The sequence below is a fragment of the Lampris incognitus genome, chromosome 1, assembly GCF_029633865.1.
Source record: "Lampris incognitus isolate fLamInc1 chromosome 1, fLamInc1.hap2, whole genome shotgun sequence".
Classification (NCBI taxonomy): Eukaryota; Metazoa; Chordata; class Actinopteri; order Lampriformes; family Lampridae; genus Lampris; species Lampris incognitus.
The window spans coordinates 11462662-11490202 of NC_079211.1; the positions used below are offsets into that span (position 1 = coordinate 11462662).

The following is a 27541-nucleotide window of genomic DNA, read 5'->3' on the forward strand; positions in this document are numbered from 1 at the left end:
CACACGCCTTAATAGGAGCGCTGACCGGTCATTCAACTCCATCTTCATCGACTGTGATACATTAGGCTCTAAGTGCTTAACCAGTGGGGGCAGAGAGCTGCATCAGGGGCTGAAGATGTGCAGAAAAGTAAATGGGAGGGAACGGGGGGTGGGGTGAGGGGGGGCATAATTTCCATGCCTGTGGCTCATTGATGGCCTGTAAAACATCTCTCCAGTGTCTCACTCATTATCATGCTACATGGTCCCAGTACAGACCTTTAGAAATCCGTTTGGGGGGCGGGGGGGGGGTAGAAATATCACCATGGGTTTTAATTAATGGTCGCTAATGGGAATTCCTCTCCCAGACACAGGGAAAATAGCTGTGTAATAGTCCCCACTAATGGGCATAAAGTGAACTTGCCTCTATGTTAAAACAATCTGTTTGTCGTCTGTCCAGCCTGCAGACCTAAGGGCAGGGAGACCATTATCACACACTGGTATTTACAGTTCCCATGGTTTTCAGGGCTTACTAGGGCAAGAAAGGGCCTCCGTCAGTGTTACTGACATATTTCTTAATGACTAACATGTTTCCTACTGTGGGAAAAGGGGTCACTACTGTATTTCAGTGTTTAACTGCTTATCTATTATAGTACAGAAATTCTTAAACCGATTTACCGAGGAAAAATATCTAAAATAAACTTTTGACAGAACACACACGCTGTCAACCCCAAAACTGCCATCTTAAAACGGCAACCTTAGTTTGCGTCTATTATATAACACAGCATTTGCCTGTGCAGAATATGAAGCACACTTTGTCACTAAGCCCCAGGCACAGTTCTCCTCATCTGACTGGTATTGTGTTGGGAGAAAGGACTGGGAAATCTTATCCCTCACAAGGCTGCTGGTAACCACGCCTGTTGGGAAATGAGCAACATCCTTGAATCGTGGCCATTGTGGAAGGTTTTATAGACTTACAAATTTGGGGTTCCCAGGCAGGTACTGACAGCTTTGATATGATAGACCGGGGGGGGGGGGGGGTAGCATTATTTTGTCTTTGTGAGGCATGCACTGTTGAGGCAGATTAAGCAGAGTGCCACTCATTGGACTTTAAAAACTATGAAAATGTTCTTGCCTTCACCCTAAACTCTGCCCGAAAGTGAAATGCAGAGTGTGGTATATGTATATATGGCATTCACCTTGATAATGGTAGATATTAGCTTCACCTTAAAAATAACAGCATGGGCTATCAAATTTAGCACCTAACCGTTCCAACGTGTCCTGGCAGAGTTTTACTGTGCCAAGATACAGTTCACATAAACTTGGACAGGGTGGAGAAAAAAGGAGAAAAAAAACATCAATATAACCCACTGCTTTTGGCACCGCGTTCAATTTTTCATGAATCACACCTTTGGTTTGGACTTGGTCCTATGCTGCATGTTTTTGTGAATAGGGCTTACTGTTTCTACTACATTAGCATGTGTGGGCAACCACAGCACCATGGCTACAATCAATGCAAGAGAAAAGATGGCATTAAAAGAAAATGTGTTGTGACTTTGTCAAGTTTATCTTTTTATCATTAATAAACCCTTCAAAAGAAAAAAAGCTATTACAATGGGCACTATGGAACCAGTAACTCCTTCTTCTTCTTTCGGCTTGTTCCCCGTTTCCCAGGGGTCGCCACAGCGGATTTGATAGGTTCCATCGGTACCCTGTGAGGGCACAGCACCGATGGCGGTCTTGTCAATCTGCATAATGATTTGGCAAAATTTTACGTCGGATGCCCTTCCTGACACAACCACTAACCCTATGGATGGGGGCACATGTAAAGTGCTGGATGCCGTCCCAGTATTCATGGACTTGTACCCATGCCTGTCCCCATGAACCAGTAACTCCATTTAAGAAAATATCAAGAAATATTATCAAGGAAAGGCTTCCTCCACTTGTCCGGTTCATGCACGCATGCACACAGGTGTCTTTAGGAAAAATGAAAATGACGTGCAAGGTGTTCACAGAGACATGATGTCCCTTAAAATGATAAAACTCCTGACAACATACATAAGTTACTAAAGTGAATAATAGGGGAGAGTATTTTCAAAGTGACTAAACAGTTTATGCCTCGCAGAAGCATAACCCTAACACAGTACAGTAAAATCACTCAATCACAACAGAAGAACTCTGCGACCTGAACCCACTTTGATTCTGTCACTGCTTTCGGCAGCACTGTGAATTTTCCACTGGCCCATCTCCAGTGACCTCTAACTGTGGATCCCATGCCTCTTTTGGAGGCAGTCAAACGGTGGAGAGTGGAGTCGTTCACATTACTATAGGATCCGAAAAAGGTAAAATTATTTACAATCTGTTAGAGGTCAAATCTGTGACTGAAGCATTCTTAAGGGGTAATGAAATGCACAGTTTCAGCTGGACAATACTGTCAAAATCAAATATCACGGTAAGTTTTGGCTGAATACGGCTATCGATTATTTTGCGATATTTTTTGGATGACTTGATGCTTTCATAAGGAATTTACACACAATAAAATACTGAGAAATGATCAACGGTAATTTGGATATGATGACCAAGAAGTTGGAGACGATCATTGTTCATTTCACTCAGTTGAAGAACAGAAATTTGTGTCATTTTAATCAGCTTTACTTTATATTATGCAGCCTTTAAGACCAGGGAATAATATTGAAGTTATCTTGCCATATCATGAGAGAAATTCCAGATGATTTCTGATCTCATATCACAACATTATATAAATATATATTCATTCATTCATTCATTATCCAAACCGCTTATCCTGCCCTCAGGGTCGCAGGATGCTGTCATTGGGCGGCAGGCAGGGAGACAGCCGGACCGGCCGCCAGTCCAGTACAGGATCAACACACATTCACACCTAGGGACAATTTAGTACGGTCGATTCACCTGACCTACATGTCTTTGGACTGTGGGAGGAAACCGGGATACCTGGAGGAAGCCCCGCAGACACAAGGAGAACATGCAAACTCCACACACAGGACAACCTGGGACGACCCCCAGGGCTCAAACCCAGGACCTTCTTGCTGTGAGGCGACTGCGCTATCCACTGTGCCACCATGCCATATATATCTCTCTATCTCTCTCTCTTTTTTTCTCTCTCTCTCTAGCACTTACTTTTGTTAACCTTGTGTTTACATACGGTGCGGTGAAAAGCGAGGTGGGCGAACAGGGGGTAAGGATGAAGCTTGGTGACTCCCAACGATTTTTTTAATCCTTTTGGTTATTTTCTTTTGACTGGCGTCAGGTTTTACTCTAATTCATCTGCAGTACATCGTCAGTTGAGGTGTTGCTGGCAGTGTAGCAGAGGTGAAAACTTCAACCGAAAGGCAGCTCCAGAAGTTTTGTTTTTTTTTGTCACTGAAAGCAGGTTGCTAAAGTTATTTCGGCAAATTTTGAAATTGTCCCGAATTGATAGGTTTCATCAGGTACAAGGCACGTAGACATGTCTACTGCAAAAAAACAAAACAAATACAAAAGAAAAAAAAACAATTAATGCTTTATTTACACTTAAAATATTAATATCATGGTTGATTTTTACTTGATTCAGAGTAACCACAGTAGCTAAATGTGCTGGAACAATGAGTTTTAAATCTCAAGTCATTTAGTGTTGGTTTCCTGAACACAAATTAAGCCTAGTCCCGCATTGAACCCAATTTTGATAGACAATTTTATTTACAAAAGTCGGTTTAGTTGGGGACTAGGTTTAATCTTTGTCTGGGGAAACCTTCTTTCAGACTTACGTGTATTTATTTGAAGGGGGGGGTCTTTTTGAGCTCATATACTACTACTACTAAACATATAAAACACTAAAAAGTTATCTATGTACAGTTAAATCCTGAATTTCCTTCAACAAGTCAAAAAATGTATTCACTACTCTGTCGAAAATGAAATGTTAAATAAGACTATGGGTAGATAGTTTTGTAAAACTAGGCTCAAGTAGAATAATCCGATTTAGACAATATTAAACGAGTAAAATCCCATGAGGACATACACAATATTTAGCTATAGATTATGTAGGCCACTTAAAGGTCCCACGGAATGACATAAGAGCACAGCAAACTACTACTACTATCATCACTACTGCCACTACTACCACAACAACCACACCACTACTACTACCGCCATGACTCCTACCACAACAACCACTGCCACAACTACTACCACCACTACCATCCCCACAGCAACCACTGCCACAACTACTACCACCACTGCTACAACAACAGCAACCACCACTATTACTACTACTCCTACTACTGTGTGTGTGACATTCTTCTGTAAGAAGTCGGGTTGTTGTGAAGCGTCTAGTGTGTCGGTGTAGTGTTGTGTGCCTCTCAACCTCCACCGCTGGCTAGCAGAAATGGGAACAGGAGAGCTGAGCACGTAAGTCTCTCCCTGCCAGTACATAGCCTCTCCAACAGCAAGCCTTATGTAGTGCCTCCTCGTGGCGACACACAGTAACTGGGTACACCTTGGACCCTGGCTGAACTACAAGCGACTCAGAGGAGGTCTAGGCCCGCCGGTGTGTGGATATTCCCTGATGCCCACGAACCAGCCCCCAGCTACAGGTTAAATAGTGCCACTGCCTGGAGGATACCTCGGGAGAGGAATAGGCTACGGGAGTAAACCCCTACAGAAAATCAACGTCTACAGTGCTGTTGTTTTCTGTTTTTCTTGCCCTTTTGTATCTGTCTAAGTGGGAGAGTACTGCTGGCGTCGTGTGTGGTGCCACATCTCCCTCTCGTAGCCCCCCCCCTCTTCCCATCCACCCCTGTATGTCTGTGTTATGTTTATCTGTTTTGTTTCACCGCCGTTTATTGCAAAGCGACTTTGAGTGTTAGAAAAGCGCTATGTAAGTTTGATTTATTATTATTACTACTACTACCACAACAACCACTACCTCCACTGCTACCACACCATTACTAACTACTACTACATCAACCAACACCGCTGCTAATACTACCACCACCACTACTACTACTACCATCATTCCTACCACAACAACTAAAGTAAGTCGGGTAATTCTAATCTATCAGTTTATTTCTACCTCTAACAGAAAAGCTGCTATGTGATTGGAGTGAAGGCCCCCCTCCCCAGTTTCTCTCTGCTGACATCAGTGACTCTTCCTGGTCCGACTGAACCCACTCCTTCTTTGGGCATTCTGGGACCGCTCCAGTTAGGACAGGAAACCCACAAGCTGAGACGGGGGGGAAGAGGCCAATAAGAGGGGAGAGAGGGGACAGAAATCTGAGGGCACTAAGAAGAAAAACAGTTTTAACCCGGCAAGGGCACCCTGGCAATGCAGGCTATTTTGCGTAGTTTTGTCTTGATGTCGGTGGTGATTGTTCCATTCACAGTGGGACTATAAAATACAGAGCGAGTGCTTTTAAAGTCCAATTCAGGAGATGTTGCTCTCGCTCAAGAAATTCCCAAAGGAAAATAAAAAAGAGAAACGCTTCTGTGCTGTGGGTTCTGATAAACAGTTTCTCTTGCATTTCCACAGTTGCTGACATGTCAGCTGTAAAGACACAGTGACTAAGAAAGCCGGCGGGAGGGGGAAACTGGCAGAGATCTGACTGCAGTGAAAATGCACTAATGCGAGGTGAAGACAAAAATAATAAGCTTTTTTTAGTCAATTTATCACGGCAAAGACTAAAGGGAAAAAAGGTTCTGAGTAAGAAATCTGCTCAGAGCGAAGCAATCCTTTTCTTTCATTCATCCTGAAAGATGAATGAAGATGAAGATGAGCGACAGTTTGCACTTGAGTTGGTCCAGATTTCAGTTCATAAGAGTCCCCTCGTAAAGTCACGACATCAACAGCCTACTACAGTGCCAGTAGGTATAAAGTACTGAGGATTTGGGGTAAAAGCATCCAACCTGCCCCCCCCCCCCCCCCATCAGCCGCATCCGGGTTTTCATCTGATGGGAATTAAACAGGAGGTCTCATTGGCTATAAACTTGCACTTTTCCCAGGATTCATTCTCCCCAGAATGCCACACAACAGCAGTGAAGGGTTTAAGATCCCATGAAATGAAAAAATTAATTTTCATATTTTCATCCTTGTCTCCTCTTTTATCTGTACTTAATTTACATCCAAATAATTTTATTTTGGGTTTGAAAGAATAATGCTGTTCTCTTCCTGAGAAATACCATCTTCTTCTTTTTTTTTGTTTTGTTGCTGCATCATCCCGCACTTGCGGGTCTACACCAACCAAAAATGTCCAATGAATGAGGCTCAAGCCTGAGAAGAGGAGTGACGAGTGATCTTCTACCACCAAACTGAAACTATCCAACAGCAGACCCGATGTCCGCATTCTTCTAAAAATAGCCGGCCATTTTGGCTGTTCGTCAAATCAACCCCCCTCCCCTCACAGAATCCCACCTGACTGTTCTGTTTTGTTCATTTAAACATCAAATCACGGAAGTCTGCGGTGCTCCCAGTGTCGTCGCATGTTCCTTTTTTAACAAGTGTACTACACAAACTGTGGCTGAAAATTGCGTGAATATTAATGCATGAGAGAGAGCGAGCAGTTGAGCATCTGACTGATGCGAACGCTAAACAACAAATGACACATTCATCAGGGCGAGGGATGCGGCTCCTGGGTTCAGGCCTATGAGCCAGCTGCTGCTTATTACGGAGCTGGATACCGGCCACGGGAGACAGAGCCCCACGTACAAAAGAGGGACTGTTTGCCTTCGAGATTAATTTTTCAGATGACAAACGAGGCAGCGTGTGTGTCTGCAAGCATGTGCACGTGTGTGTTGAGAAACAAGAGTGGAGGTGGTGGGAGTAGGGGGTTCGACTACAGGCTCTGGCCCCACTGACCGAGATTTTTTTTTTTTGGTTTTTTTTTTGAGGACAGAGGTAGCGTCTCAAATTCGGCACGTTATTCGTGAGAGACACCATCTTAAGTCAAAGGATCCAAAAAGAAAACAGAAACCCAAGCCCCGTCACGCCCTCCTCCAGCCTCTCCCGTGAACCCGCGCTCGACAAACGTCTGTTCGACAGCTGCAGAGATCCTGGCCCCAAAACCTAAAAGAGCTCCAACCTTTTGAAAACAACAACCACGCAGATCTACTAGAGTCATTTCCAACGGTCCGCATACGGGACAACCGCTCTCCGAAAGCTGCACCACCGCCATTTCAAGTTTGATTAATGACCACGTTCATTGAGTTTATACTCATAATTTTCACAAGGAAGAGGAAAGGCGCAATATTTCACTTCATCTTGAGGAGTGCGACCCTACTCCAAGTGAGAACCACAAAGGCGGGCGCTGTGAGGGATTTATTACGACAACATACTAAACTACACACACACACACACACACACACAACAGAGCCTTCCAGGAGGACAGAAATTTCACCTTGTAAGCAAGAGCTCACATTTTTGCACCTTACATCGTACATTTCCAGCTGTGAGATGCAACAAGGACGAGACACAGAACCTATTACACCTTAACAATTAATTTGTGTTGTGCTGGAGGCAAAACACCCTTGAACAAACAAACACGCCTCATAGTGAATTTCAAAATGGGGCATGGAGCTTTTCCAGTCAAACCTGTTGTGCTTAAAGCTGAACGGGGCTGTGGGGGAGGAGAAGGGTGGGTGGGGTGGGGGGGGGGGGAATTTAACTGAAAGGAATACATTCATAACACCGACAGCGCAGCACAGCTTTTGAGTCTGCAATCTAATAGTCCCATCAAAACCACCTGCGAGGAAAAGGTATGACATCTCGGGGAGTACATCCATCAAAAGATGATTTACGCCGAGCTCTGCGGAGCCCTCAGCCAAATAAGAAGATGAGCTTTCTTTTTTTTTCTCTCCTTTTTCTTGCAAACAGCCAATGAGACGGGGTGTTGGGCCCGAGATGTGTTTTTGAATGAAGAGAGGCTGCTGAAGAAAGTGACGCGAGGCTGTCTCCTAAAATCAGCACACCTGGTCGTATAGGCCTCCGCTCGGCGTGTCCACCGGTGGATATCTGTTCTCACCAGGTTGCCGTGATTTATCAGGGAGCTTCTTGAGAGACTACAGCTGCACAGATGACTGGAAATTTCATCCAAGTGGAAAAAATTTCCAACGGGGAGCTACTGCTGGAGTGAAAGAGTGATGACATTTTTCCACTCATGTTCGGAGGACATCGATCAAATTTACCTAACAGTATATAAATAGCATGAACTCTGGATCAAGTGTCGAATTACCTATAGCCGTTTTTGGCAAAAGAGCAGCGCTTAATCTTGGGGGTTCGTAACTATTAAGTGACTCCTGTCCCGTCTGCTCCATGTCAAGATGTTACCACGTTGCTTCATTAGGAAAACCTTCCAACGAGGTTTGACCCTTCCATTTTTGTACTTTGAAGAAGACCTCTTCATTTATGCACTGAACCAAGCCGATATAACCTGATTCAGACCTCTTCCATCTTTCCGCTTCAGGATCTTTCTTTTCCTAAAATGTATAGTTTGGAAGAAGAAGAAAAAAGAGAACGCCATTATCTCTGGCACGTTTAATTTTTAACTTGGTGATGCAAGGACGTAGGACTGAAGGCGGAGGGAATCTCTTGTAATCTGAGGAGTTCCTCGGCTCATTGACTGTCAACTTGTCCCAGATTTCTGTTTTGAATCACTATTGTACCAACTGGCCTCCAATTCGCCCAAATTTAAGCGTATCTCTGCACGCCTCCATTCACCTGCATCATAAATGTACTCAGTCTGGCACGCCAACCACGTTTTGCTGGCCATCAAGTCACTTCAAATAACACATTCTCCGCTACATATCAACATGCAGCGTCAGGAGGTTCTGCAACCAATTTAGGTTCATCGGAGTGTTAAGAAAAAAAAAAGATTAAAAAAAAAATCCGTACCTGGAATGCACAAGGAGCACGCGGAGGAATCAGGTACTTTCAAAGTTATCCTTGGCATGCCAGTCAAAAGTCAATGTGGGATAAATACCCCGTCTTTACTTTAAAACCCCTTTGCCCCTGCAGCGACAACCAGCCAATAACATGCCAAGAACGCTGCCCTTTTTTTTTTTGCCCTTAAATCAAATTAAGACATAATTAAAACACCCTTCAATTACAGCAAAAGTTGACAAGTCTCTTCTCTGTACCACAGCCTAAAAATAATACCGATGTGATGTCTGTAAAAACACTGGTGGGGGCGCGGTGCATACCAAAGGGCATCACCTCAGAGGGAGAGAGGGCAGCAAGTTCTTCTACCACGTCTCGAATCGTGTTACTGCCGTGCAGCAACCAAGGTGTTATAGTTACAGACACCATAGACCTGTAATTTTCCTGACTGTCAGTCTGCATGGTGGTAAATTACAGTATTCAGAGAGGATTATGGTCCTCTGCTCATCCAAAGAAAAGCTCGACATGCAGCCCCGCAGACGACACCACATACATGAATACCAACACAAATCTGCTTGTCTGCATAAGCTCATTTTCGGGGGGGGGGGCACTGAAACATACCATCTTTCCTCGAGTTACATCAGGTGTCAAGACAAAATTGGGAATCCAAATTCTACTATCCCCTCCGTTTTTAAATCTAATTTGGCCTTTTGTGGGTATTTTATTTTTCTTATTTCGGTTTCTCTTTTTCCCCACCTGTCAGATTGCTCATATTTGGCTCTTAATCTAAATGTAGCACAAAATGTAAGGAAATTTGTGTTTGGTAGATTATTTCTTTGTTGTAACAATGCTTCTTGGCAATAAATCTTATATCAGGCAGCTGATTGTCAGCGCCTGGGGTACCAGAAGCTCAAAACAAGAGTCAAGAGCAGCAGCAAAATAAGCAGTTTGGCATCGGCAGAGAAGATTTGGCAAAATTTTCATGTGCGCAACCCACGTACTCAGCTCTGCTGCTCATCCCACAAATGCATGTTCCTTACAAATGTGGCAGCATTTAAAAGGGAAATAAACAGGCTTTCGAACGGTATAAGATTTATTGCCAAGAAGCATTGTTACAACAAAGAAATAATCTACCAAACACAAATTTCCTTACTTTTTGTGCTAAGTATATTTTCCTACTCTTTTACTCTCCCATCACTATGGACTTTCAACTGTTTGTTCGCATTTTATTACACTGTTCTTTTACTATTTTTAAAATTGTTGTTTAAATATTTAACAATGACATAATAAAACACAATGATCACCAACATTAATACATTATCATTATAACTTACAGTGAGTACTTTATGTACTTAATCCCTCTCTTACACTATATTCAACCAGATTTAAAACAACATTCATAGTCTATGTATATTCTAACGCATCTGCACCACTGACCGTCTTTCATTATCCTAAAAATGTGCCTTTTAATGGGGAGTCTGTAATGGGAGCCATCTTTGTGTTTCATTGGTGAGCTTTCCAAGGCTGGCCCGACATGTAAACTGTCCTTGAGCTTTTATGACTGTGTTTGTGTTGTCAGCCTGCCAGAATACCTCGCGGTCCCTCACCTCAGGTCCCACGTTTGCCCAGAAAGAGACCACTGCGATAACAAAATACATCCAAAGAGACATTAAGAGTTTTGCTGACCTTATGCAAAGGGACAGCTGTGCTCTGTGGACCCCTCAGAGCCACCCGCAGGCCTGAGGACAAAGGGCCGATACAAGAGGTGGGGCGCAGGGGCTGAGGACAGAAGAGTGCCCACTTTAATTCCAACAGGGCTGCTATTTTCATCTGTGATCGGTGCTAGTAAATCAGTTCAGCCACTTGACTGGTGAGTTAAGAAAGACCCATTCACGGCAAAAGCAGAGGAGGAAGAAATGGCTCAGTTCCTTGCTAAGGTGGGCTTAACTTCTCTCCAAAGATACGTGATGGCATGTAAGGGAGAAAAAAAGGAAAAAGAAGAAACAGGCCAACCCCTGACGATTTGATAATTTCCTGAATGCTGAGCTTCTTATGAAAACAATAGCTGTCCAGTTTGTCATGTCTTATCTGGTGGTATGTTCATACTCTGCAAGATAAAACAACTTTGGGTAGAAATCTAGAAAAATTGTGTGTGAGCATGTCATCTAGGGAAGGAAATGAACAAACCTCAAAGAAAATGCACCACAGCGGGACTCCTTTCTTGAAGTGGCTGCACTCCACCACAATCGCAGAGACTGAACCTTTAATATGTTAATCATAAGTGAATCAGTTGGGAAGATTGGCACACGGGTGGCGCGGCGGACTAATACGTTAGCGTCCCAACGCTAAATTTCACCATCTGAGCCCCAGCGCTGTCTCCCGCTCAGCCGGGCATTGCATGCGGAGAACTCTTTTTATAAGTCGCTTCAGATAAAAGCATCTTCTAAATGTAAAATAACTGAGAGCGGCAGTGCATATTTGGGCCTACATCAGTTGACGTCAAGGTTTTGGCCGGTCTACATCCCTTCAAGCCCCCAACCAAGTGCCCCTGTCATTGACCTAAGACAGGGGAAAAACAATTTGGAAATGGAACATGTATAATAATGTGTCTAGGAGTTTCAACAATCTAGAAATAACTTGCTGCGATATTAAAGCATAAAAATTGGATAGCATCTGAGGAAGCTATTCTCCTTTGTGTTCAAGTGGCACGCCAACATATTAGAGAGGGTCTTGGTAACGCAGTTGTCAGTGTCTTGTCTGTGGCTTAAAAATTCATTTCCTTCAGATGCTGGCTGTCCTCCCAAAGCTTAAGGCTACAATCCTGAAGGATTACATGCAAACAGATGTCCTTTTTGATACGTTCCGTCTCTGCCATATTTAAGAGGAAACCAATCCATAAATTTTCATGAATGCTTTTGTAGTTGCTCATTTTAACGGTTACTGTCTGGTAGTGCCTTCCCAGGGAAAAAAAAGAAAAAGAGACAGTAAACAGTGTTTTATATATTCACCATAGAGACCAAATGCGGTAGAATAAGGCAGGTAGCGGCAAGTTTCAAGGAGAAGAAAATGTTTTGGGTAACAAACAGATACAGCACGGCAGACCAAACTCAGGGAGGACATTAAACAGATACGGCAGGGCAGACCAAACTCAGGGAGGACATTAAACCGATATGGCAGGGCAGACCAAACTCAGGGAGGACATTTTACTAACAGATACATCCATCAGCGGCTAAAGGCCAGCTTCAGCCATGTTGCTTAGTTTGGTGGTGGGTAAGGTGCGGATTCGACAGCTCTGGTGACTTGTACTTCCCCAATAGATCACCGGGATTAAAGAGTCAAAATACCAACGCAGCTACCAGTATCACCACAGGTTTCAATGAGTCAAAACAAATTTGACGATGTTGTACCTTCAAAGTGGAGCTCTCAATCAAAGCAGGTTGAATCATGATGAATCATATCTGTCAATAAACACTGTATCCAGACGAACTGACTCAACCTTCTTTGATTTTCTTATCTGGATTATTGAGCATGCATGCATACAGAGCTCTGAATGTGTTTTGGTTTTTAATTTATCCTTGGCTTATCGTTCCCATCTCCATACTGCAACTTGAAGGAAGCGTTTCAATAATGATATACTACACTTACTTCAGTTGGCTCTGAATAATTGTCACTCATAAGAAAGCCTTTTCTTTTACAAGCATTTTTATCACACTGATGGTGCCAGAGCACTTACAACTTGCTCTTTCTTCCAACTGGCTCAGTAATATTGAAATTAAAGCTTTTTCTACTGTTGCAACTTCCATTTTGAGCTACGCTGGGTTAAAGCGTCAGCTAGAAGCCTGACATATATTTCATCGTTTAGGTTAACTGATTTAGGAGCTCTTTTATGAATATCTCTTAAAACGATTTATAGAGATACTCCCGAGTTCCCCTTGCAGTACTCCCACCTGCCCCTAGGGCACACGCCCGGGCATATCTCGACTTGAGAAACAGTGGCTTTGACAAGCCCTCAACCACAAAGAGTATTGAGCAGATGGTTGCCATTACATTTCACTGATGCTTCCATGCCGACACGGAGATTACACACGAGGCGGAATCAAACGTTATGAAGGGCGCATGAATATTATTAGTCAGTCATCTTCAATGAGAGGCTCGGCGAATCGACCTCTGGAAAAAGAACAGAGGAGATCCTCCAACCTTTTAACGCAGAAAACCTAGGCTAAAATGTAAGTTTTTGCTCCACGCCAATGCCAGTGAGGCTTGGGCTAGCCGGGGGTTTGATTTAAAATGGAATACCTCTTCTTAAGAATCCCAATGTCAGCACATCAAATGGCTACCAGCCATCCGGGGGGGGGGCAAAGCCATAAAGTAAACAGTGTGAGCGATCAGTCAACATAAGAAAATGATAAGCGATCATAGAGAAGAAGGAAAAACAGAAAAATAAAACATCTCTTGAGTATGTTTCTATTTAAATGGTCCCCGCACCCAGCCTCCTTTTCCTCTCTCCCTTGCTCTCCATTGCTCTGCCATCTGCCTCGGGCCTTATTAAATTGGCACAGATTCTACCCGGCTCCCAACCAAAATCACTGCCTAAGTGTTTCCACTCCGCTTCCCCTATGATAGCCCTTACAGTAGCACAGAACATGTGGCGGTAAGGGGGGGGAGGGGTGATGGTCAGGGTAGCGGGGGGGCACACACACGAGGCGAACCATTTCACCGGCCTGACGGTTAACATGTAAAAGCAACACATTGCCGCAAAATCCCAACTGCACACTTCCATACCATCTCCCAGCTTATAAAAGTGACTAGGATGAAATGGTCCAATTAGCACTTAGCTCGGTGCCGAGTACCGCTCAAGACTGAACCATGCTGCACGGGATAGAAGAGGTAGATTGAAGCTCAAATACATGCGAGTATATGTGAGTACAGTATATATATATATGTATGTAAGTGAATGGGAGTATAGTATGTAGGTATACAGTATGTGAGTACATCCAGCCATTATCCAAACCGCTTATCCTGCTCTCAGGGTCACAGCGATACTGGAGCCTATCCCAGCAGTCATTGGGCAGCAGGTGGGGAGACACCCTGGACAGGCCACCAGGGCTCTCTCTCTCTCTCTCTCTCTCTCTCTCTCTCTCTCTCTCTCTCTCTCTCTCTCTCTCTCTCTCTCTCTCTCTCTCTCTCTCTCTCTCTCTCTCTCTCTCTCTCTCTCTCTCTCTCTCTCTCTCTCTCTCTCTCTCTCTCTCTCTCTCTCTCTCTCTCTCTCTCTCTCTCTCTCTCTCTCTCTCTCTCTCTCACACACACACACACACACCTAGGGACAACTTAGTACAGCTGATTCACCTGACCTACATGTCTTTGGACTGTGGGAGGAAACCGGAGCACCCGGAGGAAACCCACGCAGACACGGGGAGAACATGCAAACTCCACACAGAGGACGACCCGGGATGACCCCCAAGGTTGGACTACCTCGGGGCTTGAACCTGGGACCTTCTTGCTGTGAGGCGACCGCGCTAACCACTGTGCCACCGTGCCGCCTATATGAGTATGTATATAAGTATATATGAGTACATGTGAGTATATATTAGTCAGCGTATGTGCATGCAAGTATGTGTGTGTGCAAGTATATATGAGTATATGTGAATGGGAGTATATGTACATATGAGTACATGTGAGTATATATGTGAGTATACATGCTTATGTTAGTATATGACTATATACAAGTATGTATATGTGAGTATGTGTGAATATATGAGTTTGATGTATGTGTATGAGAGCATATGTACTTGTTTATGTGTGTTTGTTAGTAAATAAGAGTATATGTACATGTGAGTATATGTAAGTATGAGTATATCTATGTGAGGATATGTTTATGGCAGTATAGTATGCGAGTCAGTCAGAGGGGGGGATACCGTAAAAAAAAAAATCTGGTGGGCTTTCTTCACACACAGAACATTCTTTGTTTGCGAGGCATTAGTCCAGCGGATCCGAGAGAGGCATTCTGCTAGAAGAGTTAAGAATGCCTCCCTCTTCCTGCTTGGTCTCAGAGGTGTTGAAAACTTCCCAAATCACATTCCTCTACCGCGAGAGACACGAGGAATAACAGGAGTGAGGAAAGAGGAATTCAGAGTTTTGCTCTCAGGGATAAGGAATCAATCCTTTAAATAAAAAATGAAAAAAGAGGAGCGCTCTCACAAAGTTGCTCCAGCTGGTGCTAATTTGGGTCACCCTCAGGTGAATTCAATGCATATATCCCATGGTTCTTTGCAAGTCGGTGGCAGACTCCAAATGACGACAAAAATTTGGGGGACTAAGATACACCCCCCCCCCCCAAGGTCCGGTAGTTTTCTACTTCAAAACACCTTTGGGTCAAACCTCATCCCTGAAACTTTATCACCACTACACTCGGGGAACCACAGACACGAGCACAGAGGAAAACCCACACAATCTCCACCAGGGACCAAATAGGGCCACCCCTATAAAATTGAGTTGGCTCGGCACGGAGCCGTGAAAGCGGACTCTCTTGGCAGGTCACTGACATCTCCAACTTGTAAACAATATGGAGGGTATTTTTAGTGGACGCTTGGCCTCAATTCGATACTCTGAAGTCCATTTGGTCTTTTTCAGGATCCGGCGCTGTATGAATAAGGAGTATTCACACTGCAGTCATAATAAGCCGCTGTAGCTGATGGAGGATATGGGTGTGTGTGTGTGTGTGTGTATGAGCATTGAGCAGAAGAATTCCTAATGCTGAGCTAAAGGCGGAAGACTGGGTCTAGACAAAACAAAGACGGCGCTAAAAGTATCAGCAAGAATGAAATGCCACAACCTATTGGAGCTCGACCGGGGCATCTCAGTGCACAAACTGAATGGGAACCAACCCTGCGCTATCCTGTGCTACATTAAAACCAGACTTTACAAAAAACCCAACATTTAAATAGATGGATTTAGATAAATTAAATGTAATTAATAAATGAAATTAAAATTTAATAGATAGCTTTAAATAGATAGGGTGTCTCCCGGCCTGCGGCCCAGTGACTGCTGGGATAGGCTCCAGCATCCCCACGACCCTGAGCAGGATAAGCAGTTTGGATAATGGATGGATGGATCTAAATAGATGGCGACACAGTGATAACACCCTTGGCATCTCCTCACCTATTCGTCTGTATAGAGTCCATCCTTGTGTGTATATCTGAAGATTGTTGTGTTGTTATTCTATGTTAAGTACACCGAGAGCCACGAAACCGGAGTCAAATTCCATACGTGTGCAAACTTACACGGCCAATCAACCTCGTTCTGATTCCAGCACAACCACCCTCGCCACCTATGGGAGTCCCATCTAATGTTAAACTGTCTCTTTCTCCTCATTCCATTTTTATTACTCCTTTATTTTATTTTTTTCCATTAGCCTTGAGGGGTCATTTCTGTGAGAGTTTAACACCAGCTCGGCCATTATTTATCAGAGAGGCAGCACGAAGGGAAGGCGAGTCAGTCGGCAGAAAACAACCCCAAACCAAAAGAACGATAGATAACGGCGGTTTATCCGAGGTGAAGTGTTCTTTCAACACACCGTATCACAGAAAGAGGAGACATGCTCACCATCTGAGGACATGACAGAGGAAAAAGGAGAATAAGCAATGACATGAACTGCAGCTATACCAGGAATAAAGCTACCGATATGGACTACTGCTGGGCTCATGATACTTACCAGCTCCACTATCTGTTTTCCAGTCCTTACATGAAGACGAATGAGTCAGGAATGAAAAACAACCTGAGAGAACTCTATGCCAACTCCTACTGTATGCAAATGAAACGACAAGCTCCTCTTGATTGGTGTATGTGTAATGTGTTGGCTCAAAAATGATTGAAATCTTCAAAACTGCGGGAAAGAAAATCCTCCTGTTGTTCTTCCTCATCTGCTGGAATGTCAAGCACCCCATGTGCAATTTGCACAATGCTGGAAAAACCTCTGAATAACAGCCCCAGTGTCTCTAGCAATAACTGCCCCCGTCCAGGTAGTGTAGCGGCCTATTCCGTTGCCTACCAACATGGCAATCGCCGGTTCCCCGTGTTACCGCCAACTTGGTCAGGCGTCCCTACAGACCCGTGTCTGCAGGTGGGAAGCCGGATGCGGGTATGTGCCCTGGTTGCTGCTCTAGCGCCTCCTCTGGTCAGTCGGGGGGGGGATGGCGTGACCCTCCCACGCGCTACGTCCCCCTGGTGAAACTCCTCACTGTCAGGTGAAAAGAAGCGGCTGGCGACTCCACATGTATCGGAGGAGACGTGGTAGTCTGCAGCCCTCTCCGGATCGGCAGAGGGGGTGGAGCAGCGACCGGGACAGCTCGGAAGACTGGGGTAATTGGCCAGATACAAATGGGGGGAGGAGGGGGACTCTGATGATTTTTTTTTCCAAAGTTAATTTTTTGGACATAATTTGCCTTTATTAGATAGCGACTGTGTTAAGTCAGACAGGAAATGTGGGAGAGAGAGAGGGGGGGGGTGGACTATGACGTGCAGCAAAAGTTGCCGGCTGGATTCGAACCAGCGACAATTGCGAGCATGTGGCACGCGCCATAATCATTCGGCGACACGGAGCTACGGAGGCACATCAGCCACGAATCGCGCACACTTTATTAATTTGACTTTTAAATCCTTTCTGAGCGGCCCACACGCACCCGGTTTTATCGTCCGTTCAAATCGTTGGCATTGTGAATGGAGCGCATCGACCGCATCCACAGCCGGGCCCCGTGTGATTGGGGCTTTTAAATATGGGCCTCCCATTATGACTTTTTCATTAAAAAAAAAAAAAGAGAAAAAGAGGCTCATAACACCCTCAGAAGTCATTGCAAATATTTTCTACTTGGGCATGTGTCACCTCATGAAATCTAAACAGTAAATTCTCCCCTTCTCTGTCTCTCTCTCGCTCTCCCTCCCATCTCTCGGCTGTCAACACTGACCACATCCATACTACACATGCCCGATCCCGACACCTACACTTAGGCTTAGACTTGATCCACAACCTCGCACCTGATCATTTCAAACCTAATTACAAACAATACGGCACACGGGTACGGGCGTATGGTAATTATCCTAATTGGAGACGGTTACCATAACAACAATGACATCTAGGTGTGCCGCTGAGTTATAACTTAAATAAACACCCTTGATTTTGTGACCCTCTGTTAAACAGGGTGGAGTAAAAGAAAAGAAAAAGAAAAACCCCCCGACCGCAATAATTTCAAGTGATTGAGATCACTGAAAATAAATAGAATTAGATCCAAATGGGCCAAGACCTTCCTTTTAGAATTAAACTGTCTGTTATTCTTTTCTTTTTTCTTTTTTGCTGAACTAAGCCCTTATGCTATAATTTGAACCCTATTAAACTCTCCACGACTGCATTTGGATGAGATGATTCATCTCGGGTCCAATCTGTTTTCGGTACCGCGAAGGCATATTTGGTTTGCAGACACGGCTTAAAGTTAAAAAAAAAAAAGAAGAAAAAAAAGGACAAAACTCAGCACATCACTAGAGGATGGAGGCAAACATCACCTAATGAGTTCTGAGAAGGAGACAACAGAATCTCTTCTGCTTTCACCGTGTTCCCCGTTTCTCAGGGGCGCCGCCACAGCGAATTTCCACCGGTACCGTTGTTAACCCGGGCCTCGACCGATCCGGTTTGGTCTTGTCAATCTGCGTAACGATTTGGCAAAATTTTACACCGGATGCCCTTGCTGACACGACCCCTAACCCTGTGGACGGGGGCACAGGTAAAGCGCTGGATGCCATCCCAGTATTTATGGACTTGCGCCCATGCCCGTCGCTGGCACCTAATAAGTTCTGAGACGGAGACAACAGAGTAAGCTCCAATAAATCCAAGGGGTCAAATGTTTAAGATATGAATCAAAAAAATCTTAAAAACTCCCAGCATCCTTATGTGAAAGCCCCACCAACAGCAGACAATAAAGACGTGCTGTAGACCAGGTTTCCCTGTTGGTGTCTTCACATGACATTAAAAAGGAGTACCTGGTCCTCATCTCATCTCATCTCATCTCATCTCATCATCAGCCGCTTCTCCGGGGTCGGTTCGCGGTGGCAGCAAGCTAAGTAGGGCACTCCAGACGTCCCTCTCCCCAGCAACACCCTCCAGCTCCTCCTGGAGGGCCCCAAAGCATTCCCAGGCCAAATTGGACATGTGTAGACCCTGGGTCTACCCCGGGGTCTCCTCCCAGTGGACGTGCCCGGAAAACCTCCACAGGAAGGCGCCCAGGAGGCATCCTAATCGGATGCCCGAACCAGCTCAACTGGCTCCTTTTGATGCCAAGGAGCAGCGAAGGAGCAGGAGTACCTGGTCCTCGCAACTTTAATTGATGCGCCTATTCCTTCTTTCAGCTTTTTCCCTGTTTTTCAGGGGTCGCCACAGCAGATTTTACAGTTTCCACCAGGAGCCTGTGAGGGCACAGTGCCAATGACCGTTGTTCGATCTGGTATGGTCTTGTCAATCTGCATATTGATTTGGCAAAATTTTACGTCGGATGCCCTTCCTGACACAACCACTAACCCTATGGACGGGGGCACAGGTAAAGCGCTGGATGCCATCCCAGTATTCATGGACTTGCGCCCATGCCTGTCGCTATAATTGATGCGCCTATAATATATGCAAATTTGCTACACTCACCATAGCTAAGTTGTAACATTTCATTAAACACTAACGGCTAAGGTTTCTTATTTCATTTCTACACAACACAAACACAGGCAAACGAAGTTAGTTTACTGACTATCAGCCGGGTAATCGCCTCCACTTGCACAGGCTCGCATTAGCACCAGGCAGCGCTGGTAAAAAATGAAAAAACATGATGCAAGATTGCTTTTAATTTTTGTGGCGTGGCCCTGTGATGGCCTGGCAGCCTGTCCAGGGGGGTCTCCCTGCCTGCTGCCCAATGACTGCTGGGATAGGCTCCAGCATCCCCCGCTACCCTGAGAGCAGGATAAGCGGTTTGGATAACGGATGGATAGATTGCACATTTTACACTGAACGGTCGGATCAATATCTCCACTCACTCCACTCGGCGGTCACCATTGTGCATGATACGCTGGAATCCTAACTCTTAATAGTCCTATTACAATTCCAAAGTTATTTAACGACTGTATACTACATATCAGTGTGCCAACCACTTTCAAATACTAAGGGTCTGGACAAGGACTCAGGCACTCCTGCCCATCTCTAGTAGACAAACGTACAGTTTCCATCCAAGCAGTCTTCCTCGAAGTGTTTCTCTGCTGGTTTGCAGAAACACTGCTGTGTCCACACCGGTCCGACTACATGCCAGTGGTATTCTATGATGTGCCACGAAGGCCTCTTATGTCAGCGTTTCTTTCCAACACCAACACCCCCATCAGCTGATTTCACCGATGAGTCCTCCGGTCCGGCTGTTGTTACGTGAATCAGTGAAAACAGCTGGTGTAATGTTGGGTTGGAAAAGAAAACCTGCCTACACCCAGACCCCCATGGCACATCACTGAACACCGCTGGACTCTGCTGCAGGGTGTGAGAGCCGGTGTGTTCCTGCTAACACTGTCTGAAGGAAGTGAGCATCAAATACCCCCGGCTGGCTCGCAAATCACCCTTTCTAGCGTACCTAGCAGAACAGCACAGCCATCCACCATACACACTGTGCTGGTACGGGCCCCGTAGCTCAATTCACAAGCTCCATTCAGCGAGGAACAGGAGCGCATACACCTCCTCCTGCGAGGGGAACAACAACCGAGAGGATTGTTTCAAATGGAATATTATGTAACTGTGAATGCCTTGAGAGGAGGGCACAAAAAAGCCCCCACATTTTGCAGTTTTCAGCAAAGGTACGCTGACGTCTGCGGAGGAACATTCCTCCCACACTGCCAGGTTCCCCGATTAATGTTATGCCAGCTCATCATGGCAAGAGTAGGCTGATGGCCTGACAAGGAGATAACAGCGGCAAGTTGGGCTCATCATAGCGCATCGAGGAGGAGCTGGAATATCTGGGTTGCTCTGCATCAGCAGCCCTCATTTTCTTGTGTATATCGTGATGTCAAAAAAAAAAGGAAAAAAAAAAAAGCCTGTTGCATTTATGCTATCAGAGCAGACCGTGACGGAGAAGGAACCACGCCGCGGGCTGTCTTTTGTTTGGGAGAAATTTATCAAAGCAAGACAGAAAAATTGCTTATTTTGTGAGTGAAACAGCAAGGACCGTTAATGACAAGCACAACAGCAAATGGAAAAGAAAAATACAAATTTACAGGATTGGATACAACATGAAGTCTGAAAATAAACAATAAACTACAGACGTTAAGGGATTTTTCTCCTTGTGTACCAAAGGCCAAGTGGACAACAGCCTGCTTTCTGAACACCAGAAACCAAAAAGCCTCTCGAGCATTTTAACAGCTTCTGACAGCTTTCCCAAAGTACCACGAACAAAAGTACCCACATGCAAACTATAAACACTTGGAAAGTATTTTTTTTCCAAAATAACATATCAGGCACCTACTAAGTGATGACACAAAAGCCAAAGTGAAAACATATTTTCAAGCTCTCGTCTCACAAAATGATAAGACTGACTGGGTGAACGCCGTGCAATCTTAAGACAATGCATAGGAAACGCTGCCAAGATGGACAAGATAAGGATAAGGAGGAAAGGAAAAAACAAATTCCAGAAATGGATTTACTGCATTTCATAAATGCTCCCTCAACTTGCAGAGTGACTTTCTTGATAACTATAAAAACAAAAACAAAAAAAAGAAGGGGGGGGGGGGAGACATAATGGTGACTCGGTGTGCTTTCAGTCAAGGCCAAGGCCAGTTCATATTTACCTGTGAACAGTTTGGTGATGGCCTTGTTCTGCCTACGTGCCGAGCAGATGAGAAGCAGCCACGGGGGGAGGAATTCGTGATGGCTGGCCAGGAGCTCGGCGATGGTCCTGGGAGAGCCGGGGGAGGACCTCTGCTCCCCCTCGCCCAGCTGGCAGCCCTCGTCCACAGAGTCCACTAGCAGGAAGAGAGCCTGCTGGGGCGGCTTTACGCCCAGGAGAGGCAGGAGGACACATCTGTGGGGAATAGGAGGTGGGGGGGGGTGCAGAAAGAGGGAGAGGGAGAGAAATGAGGGGGGGGGGTGAGAGAAATAACAGAAAAAGAGAAAAGCAAAGAGGGGAGAAGGAGGAGGGGGTGGTGTTATTATGTTACAATCATATTGACAGGGTCTGTTGCCACAAATGAAATGCGGAATTCTATCGACGCCCATAATCCACTTTGCCCGCCGCAGCCTCCACCTCAGAGTACTCTCGTTTTCGACGGCGTCTGTTTTCCCTATTGATAAAGCTCGTTGTTTCTGCATGCAGTGCTTCAGGAAGGAAAAGGTTGCAGAATTTGGACGAGGCTTATTTACTTGACGCACATGAGCCTCAACAGTTGATCAATCTCAATTTGGGGGAAAGCGTGGCTGTTTAAATATTTCTCCGTCAAAGCCAAATTGCATCCAATAAGAGGCCCACCGAGAAATGCAGTGCAGGTATCTGTACCTACGATTCATCAGGTTTTGTAAAATAAATAAACCGGTGCCCATGAGCTACGTTTTTGGCCCCGATATGATATTAAAGACAAGATGAAGTCTCCGTAGTAATGGTGCTCGGGACAAACCACAGATTATTTCAAGGCAACGCTAAGCAAATTTCTCCCCACCATCTTTTACCGACGTCTTGTGTGACCGCCCCTTATCGCCCTCGCGGCGCTCCGTGACATGGCGGACACGATGTACGGCTTGCATTATCAAGCCTCGCATCAATACTCCAACTCAAGCGCAACAAAGGGTTTAAATGCCGCATTAACCTTTAAAATAATAAAGAACGGCAGGGCCAAAGAAATGAGGCGAGGGAATCTATTCGCTTCAGTGCTAATGTGCAACTTTTAAATGCTGCTGAGGCAGGGTGGCATAAAACTGCACTCTTTTATTTGGTGTTGTTTTGGCGTCAAGCTCGCACTGGAAAAGATCTCCACCCCGTTACAAGAGCCACCAACAGTTTGAAGCTCGTCACGTGACCTCCGCTGGACAAACGTCATTTCCCAGAACACATGTAATTGCTTCCAGCTCACACGTATTGCTGATACACACACATATATATATATATATATATATATATATATATATATATATATATATATATATATATATATATTGCTCTGCCTTTTAATGCCCAATTGTATCTGGCCGATTACCCCACTCCCACTCTTCCGAGCCGTCCCGGTCGTTGCTCCACCCCCTCTGCCGATCCGGGGAGGGCTGCAGACTACCACATGCCTCCTCTGATGCATATGGAGTCGCCAGTCACTTCTTTTCACCTGACAGTGAGGAGTTTCACCAGGGGGATGTAGCACGTGGGAGGATCACGCTATTCCCCCCAGTCGCCGATCAGGTGCCCCGACCGACAAGAGGAGGCGCTAGTGCAGCGACCAGGACACACAACCACATCCGGCTTCCCACCCGCAGACACGGCCAATTGTGTCTGTAGAGACGCCCGACCAAGCCGGAAGTAACACGGGGATTCGAACAGCCAATCCCCGTGTCGGTAGGCAACGGAACAGACCGCTACGCTACCCGGATGCCCTTGTACTAGAGATATTTAAGACTGGGTGGAGGTTTTACATCCATAAGCCAGGATCTGAAACCTCCAGAACCCCGGTTTGTTTATCGAACATCCTTCTGAGAAAACAAGAAAAGGTATGCTACGCTGAAGGAGCAGCCAGGTAGTTAAGCCCCGGGGCAGGTCTTAACCCCGTCATATGAGGTCTTCCTCATAGTCTAATGTTCGAACTTTGCTCCGTCTGTATGACTGACACATCCCAAGCTAGCTCACTTCAAACGGAAATTCGTCCTCAGGCAGTCAGTTGTTTTGTATTTCTGGCGAATTTGTTCTTCTGGGACATTCGCACAGAGATCGATATGCTAAACCACACAGCTGCCTACTCAGACACACCCAGTATGAAGCTATTTACTCTACCCAGAAAATACCCTCGTCTGTTATCTGCCATCTTGTCACATCCCCGTGCAGCCATTACGCTCATTTTCAGAGATTATCCATGTGACGGATGGACACGATTGCAGGTTTTAAAATCTGTGAGCTTCCTGGTTTCGCGAGACAGACTCTCAAACCGCCGGGGCGTCTACCTCCCCGAACAATACCGAAATCATCAAAAACCTTTGCGGCAACGCCTCGAGCCGCTGTGATGACAACACACCGACCGGACACAAAAGGTGCCTGTCGGCGAGGTTGTCCAAAGTCGTACTCTTGTTCTGTGTCTTTAGCTACTGTTGTATGCTGCTATATTCACAAGACGTGCTGCGCACGACACACAAAGACCACGGCGGGACAAAGGTGCATGTCTGCATGTTTTATTTAAGGGACGTGTAATGGAGTAGGGCCTTGTTAACGTCGTGTTTCTCCCCGCATAACAAAGAACAGAAAAAAGAAATGCATTCTGGGAGTTATCGTTTCACATTGTGAATGACTAATTGCTAATCTCACACATTACATTGTTATATTAACTAGGTAATATGTAGTAATAACTTAATTTTTTGGGGGGGGGGTATTCCCCCCCCCTTTTCTCCCCAATTGTACCCAGCCAATCACCCTGCTCTCCGAGTCATCCCGGTCGCTGCTCCACCCCCACCCCCGACCCGGGGAGGGCTGCAGGCTCCTTTAGATACATGTGGAGTCGCCAGCTGCTTCTTTTCACCCAACAGTGAGGAGTTTCACCAGGGGGATGTAGCGCATGGGAGGGTCATCCTATTCCCCCCCCAGTGCCCCTTCCCTCCTGAACAGGCGCCCCGACCGACCAGAGGCGGCGCTAGTGTGGCGACCAGGACGCATACCCACATCCGGCTTCCCCACCTGCAGACACGGCCAATTGTGTCTGTAGGGACGCCCAACTAAGCCGGAGGTAACATGGGGATTCGAACCAGCGATCCCCGTGTTGGTAGGCAACGGAATAGACCACTACGCTACCCGGATGCCATCATAACTATTAACTAGCAAAGTAAACAACATTCTCACTACCAGAACACACAACTACTGCGTCTGGTTAAAGATGTAAAAGAACAGCGGCGGGGCTCGCTGATGGCTTTTAGATTACAGTCGTTGAAAATGAAACCCTTTATGCTACACCTCAAAACTGACAATTATATATATATATATCTTTACTAATTTAAAATACACATATATCTACTTTTCAAAAATGAAGAAAACATTTTTTTTTCTACAACTTTTTGTCTCATCCTCACCCATCCGACTGTATCATAAGTAAGCCTCGCAACTTCCAAACCTTCCATAGAACGCAACCGTTTATCTGCTGGCCGTCCCAGAAGAACAGTTCTAAATAGGATCCAGCATCTGCAGGAGATCCACCGCTCAGGTCCAAGGTAAAGCGGAGCGACCTGCAGACCTCCGCAAGACAACCGCCACCCTCCGTCACGACAGCGGGCCGTCTTTGAAAGCACACAGCCAATCGGCCTTTCCGACGGGCCCGGCCCACGTGGACTCCACAGAACCGCCTGGGAGACAGGCCAAGCGGACAGACCGTGTGTGTGTGTGTGTGTGTGTGTGTGGTCACCATGGCCATGTCACCCGCCGAGACAATCAAATCCGCAGTGGCAGCAACAGGACAAAACAAAGAAGCCTTGTTCTCTCTCAGCTCAACTGCTTTCCGATTGTCAAGAGTGAAAAAAGAAGCAGAGAAAATGAGGGCGAGAAAACCTGCCTATGTCTGCCAGGCCAAACTTTCAGCATACCTGAGCCAATAATTTAGTCATTTTGAGACACACACACACACACACACACACACACACACATACACAGCAAGGGAGCAGTCTTGGACCTTGGTACCGACTATTTTGGTTCTCGCTCAAGTCCACGGCAACATATGCCCGAGTTGACGCCAATTGCCATTTAAGACAAGAAAAAGAAGGGAATGCAAAACGCGTCTAATGGCCTCGCCATCTGGCGTGCTGAGTTTTCCGCCGTGGCCAACAACCCCCCCACCCCACCCACCTACCCCGCATCCCCCACACCTCCCCAGCACCCCGTCACCTCGTGCAAAGAGAAGCTTTCGCCGTTGAAGCTCTAGTGAAGATGTCTGGGACCGGCAGGGCGGCCAGCGCCTTACAAATTTACGCAGCTCATTTTATGTAGTGGGCACGAGGCCCAAAATCACCCCCCGCCCCCCTCCCTCCCTCCCTCCCTCCCTCCTCCTCCTGCCACCCATCAACTCACACACCAGCCATTATGCAGCAGCAGCAGCAGCAGTGACAGTGGATGAGGTCTGCTTTACTTTACCTGCGTTCAAACGGGGTTCACAAGCGTGCAGCACGTACAGGCAGGTAAGTGCCGGGCAATATGTAAAATACACAATAACCACAGGGAATTTTGGTCGACGTACGTGACGACGTCCGCTTACTTACGCACAAATACCCTGTTTAAGAAGCCATCCGAGGGTCATCACATTGCACTGTTTGGTAATGTAAAGTATAACTGGGCCAAAACTTATTACTGCCGTCAAACATTTCAGACCTCATTTTGTGGGAAATTTGAGGGGGATCGGCCTCGATTCTCGTCATCATCACTGATTAGACAACAAAATTGGGTGTCGCAGGGTGTCCGAGTAGTGTAGCAGTCTGTTCCGTTGCCTACCAACACAGGGCTCGCCGGTTCGAATCCCCGTGTTGCCTCCGGCTTGGTCGGGCATCCCTACAGACACAATTGGCCGTGTCTGCGGGCGGGAAGCCGGATGTGGGTATGCGTCCTGGTCGCTGTATTAGCGCCCCCTCTGGCGTCCCCCCCCCCTCCCAGCGAAAGTCCTCACTGTCGGGTGAAAAGAAGCGGCTGGCAGCTCCACGTGTATCGGAGGAGGCGTGCGGTAGTCTGCAGAGGGGGTGGAGCAGCGACCGGGACGGCTCAGAAGAGTCAAGTCAAGTCAATTTTATTTGTATAGCCCAATATCAGAGTGGGGTGATTGGCCAGATACAATCGGGGAGAAAAAGGGGGAACAGCCCCCCCCCCCACAAAAAAAATTGAGTATCACAATAAGACAATATCCACAAGGCTCAGCGTTTTCGGTTTTTCTTTTTCAAAGCCATCCAGCGTGCCGAATTGCTCCACAAGAGGACACCGTTACATAACCTCACACGAACAGGAACAACTTTTGGATCCGTGGAAACATAAAAATGCGGGTGAAAATCAGTTTAAACCGATCTGCTCCTGGGTATTTTTTGGTGAAAATCGGTAAAAACCGAAAACGCTGAGCTTTGAACATCCAATACCGCTGAGAGACGATCAATGATCATACTGAATTATTGCTTAAGGACAGACGAGTGACGCATGTGCGCGAGAAAACGAGTCGGCACGTTACGTTCAGCGCTCCCGTAGGGTGTTAACCGACCAGTGTTTTGATCCTCGGCAGACTGAAACACTGATGCATCAGCAGAAGCCCTGTGGGGGAATAACACTACATCTCAATGTGCGATATCTACTTTACAGTCTACTGCGCACATCTGGCCTCGACATCGGTTTACTGCCGCAGGAGTGTCGAGCAAGTCCGCCGAGACCGACCTCGAGACGGATCCTGGAGCAAAGAGAAGCCGAGAAAACATCCGACTGCGCTCGG

General features: G+C 46.0%; 1 protein-coding gene across 2 annotated transcripts in view; it reads right to left on the reverse strand.

The window, feature by feature from the left end:
• The window catches only part of LOC130119117 (ankyrin repeat domain-containing protein 50-like), a 44222-nt gene that overhangs the window by 6409 nt on the left and 10272 nt on the right, over positions 1–27541 (reverse strand). For both annotated transcript variants that reach the window (XM_056287531.1, XM_056287538.1), the window contains exon 3: positions 21704–21936. In XM_056287531.1, coding sequence (XP_056143506.1) covers positions 21704–21936 — 233 coding nt within the window. The remainder of the gene's footprint in view (positions 1–21703; positions 21937–27541) is intronic.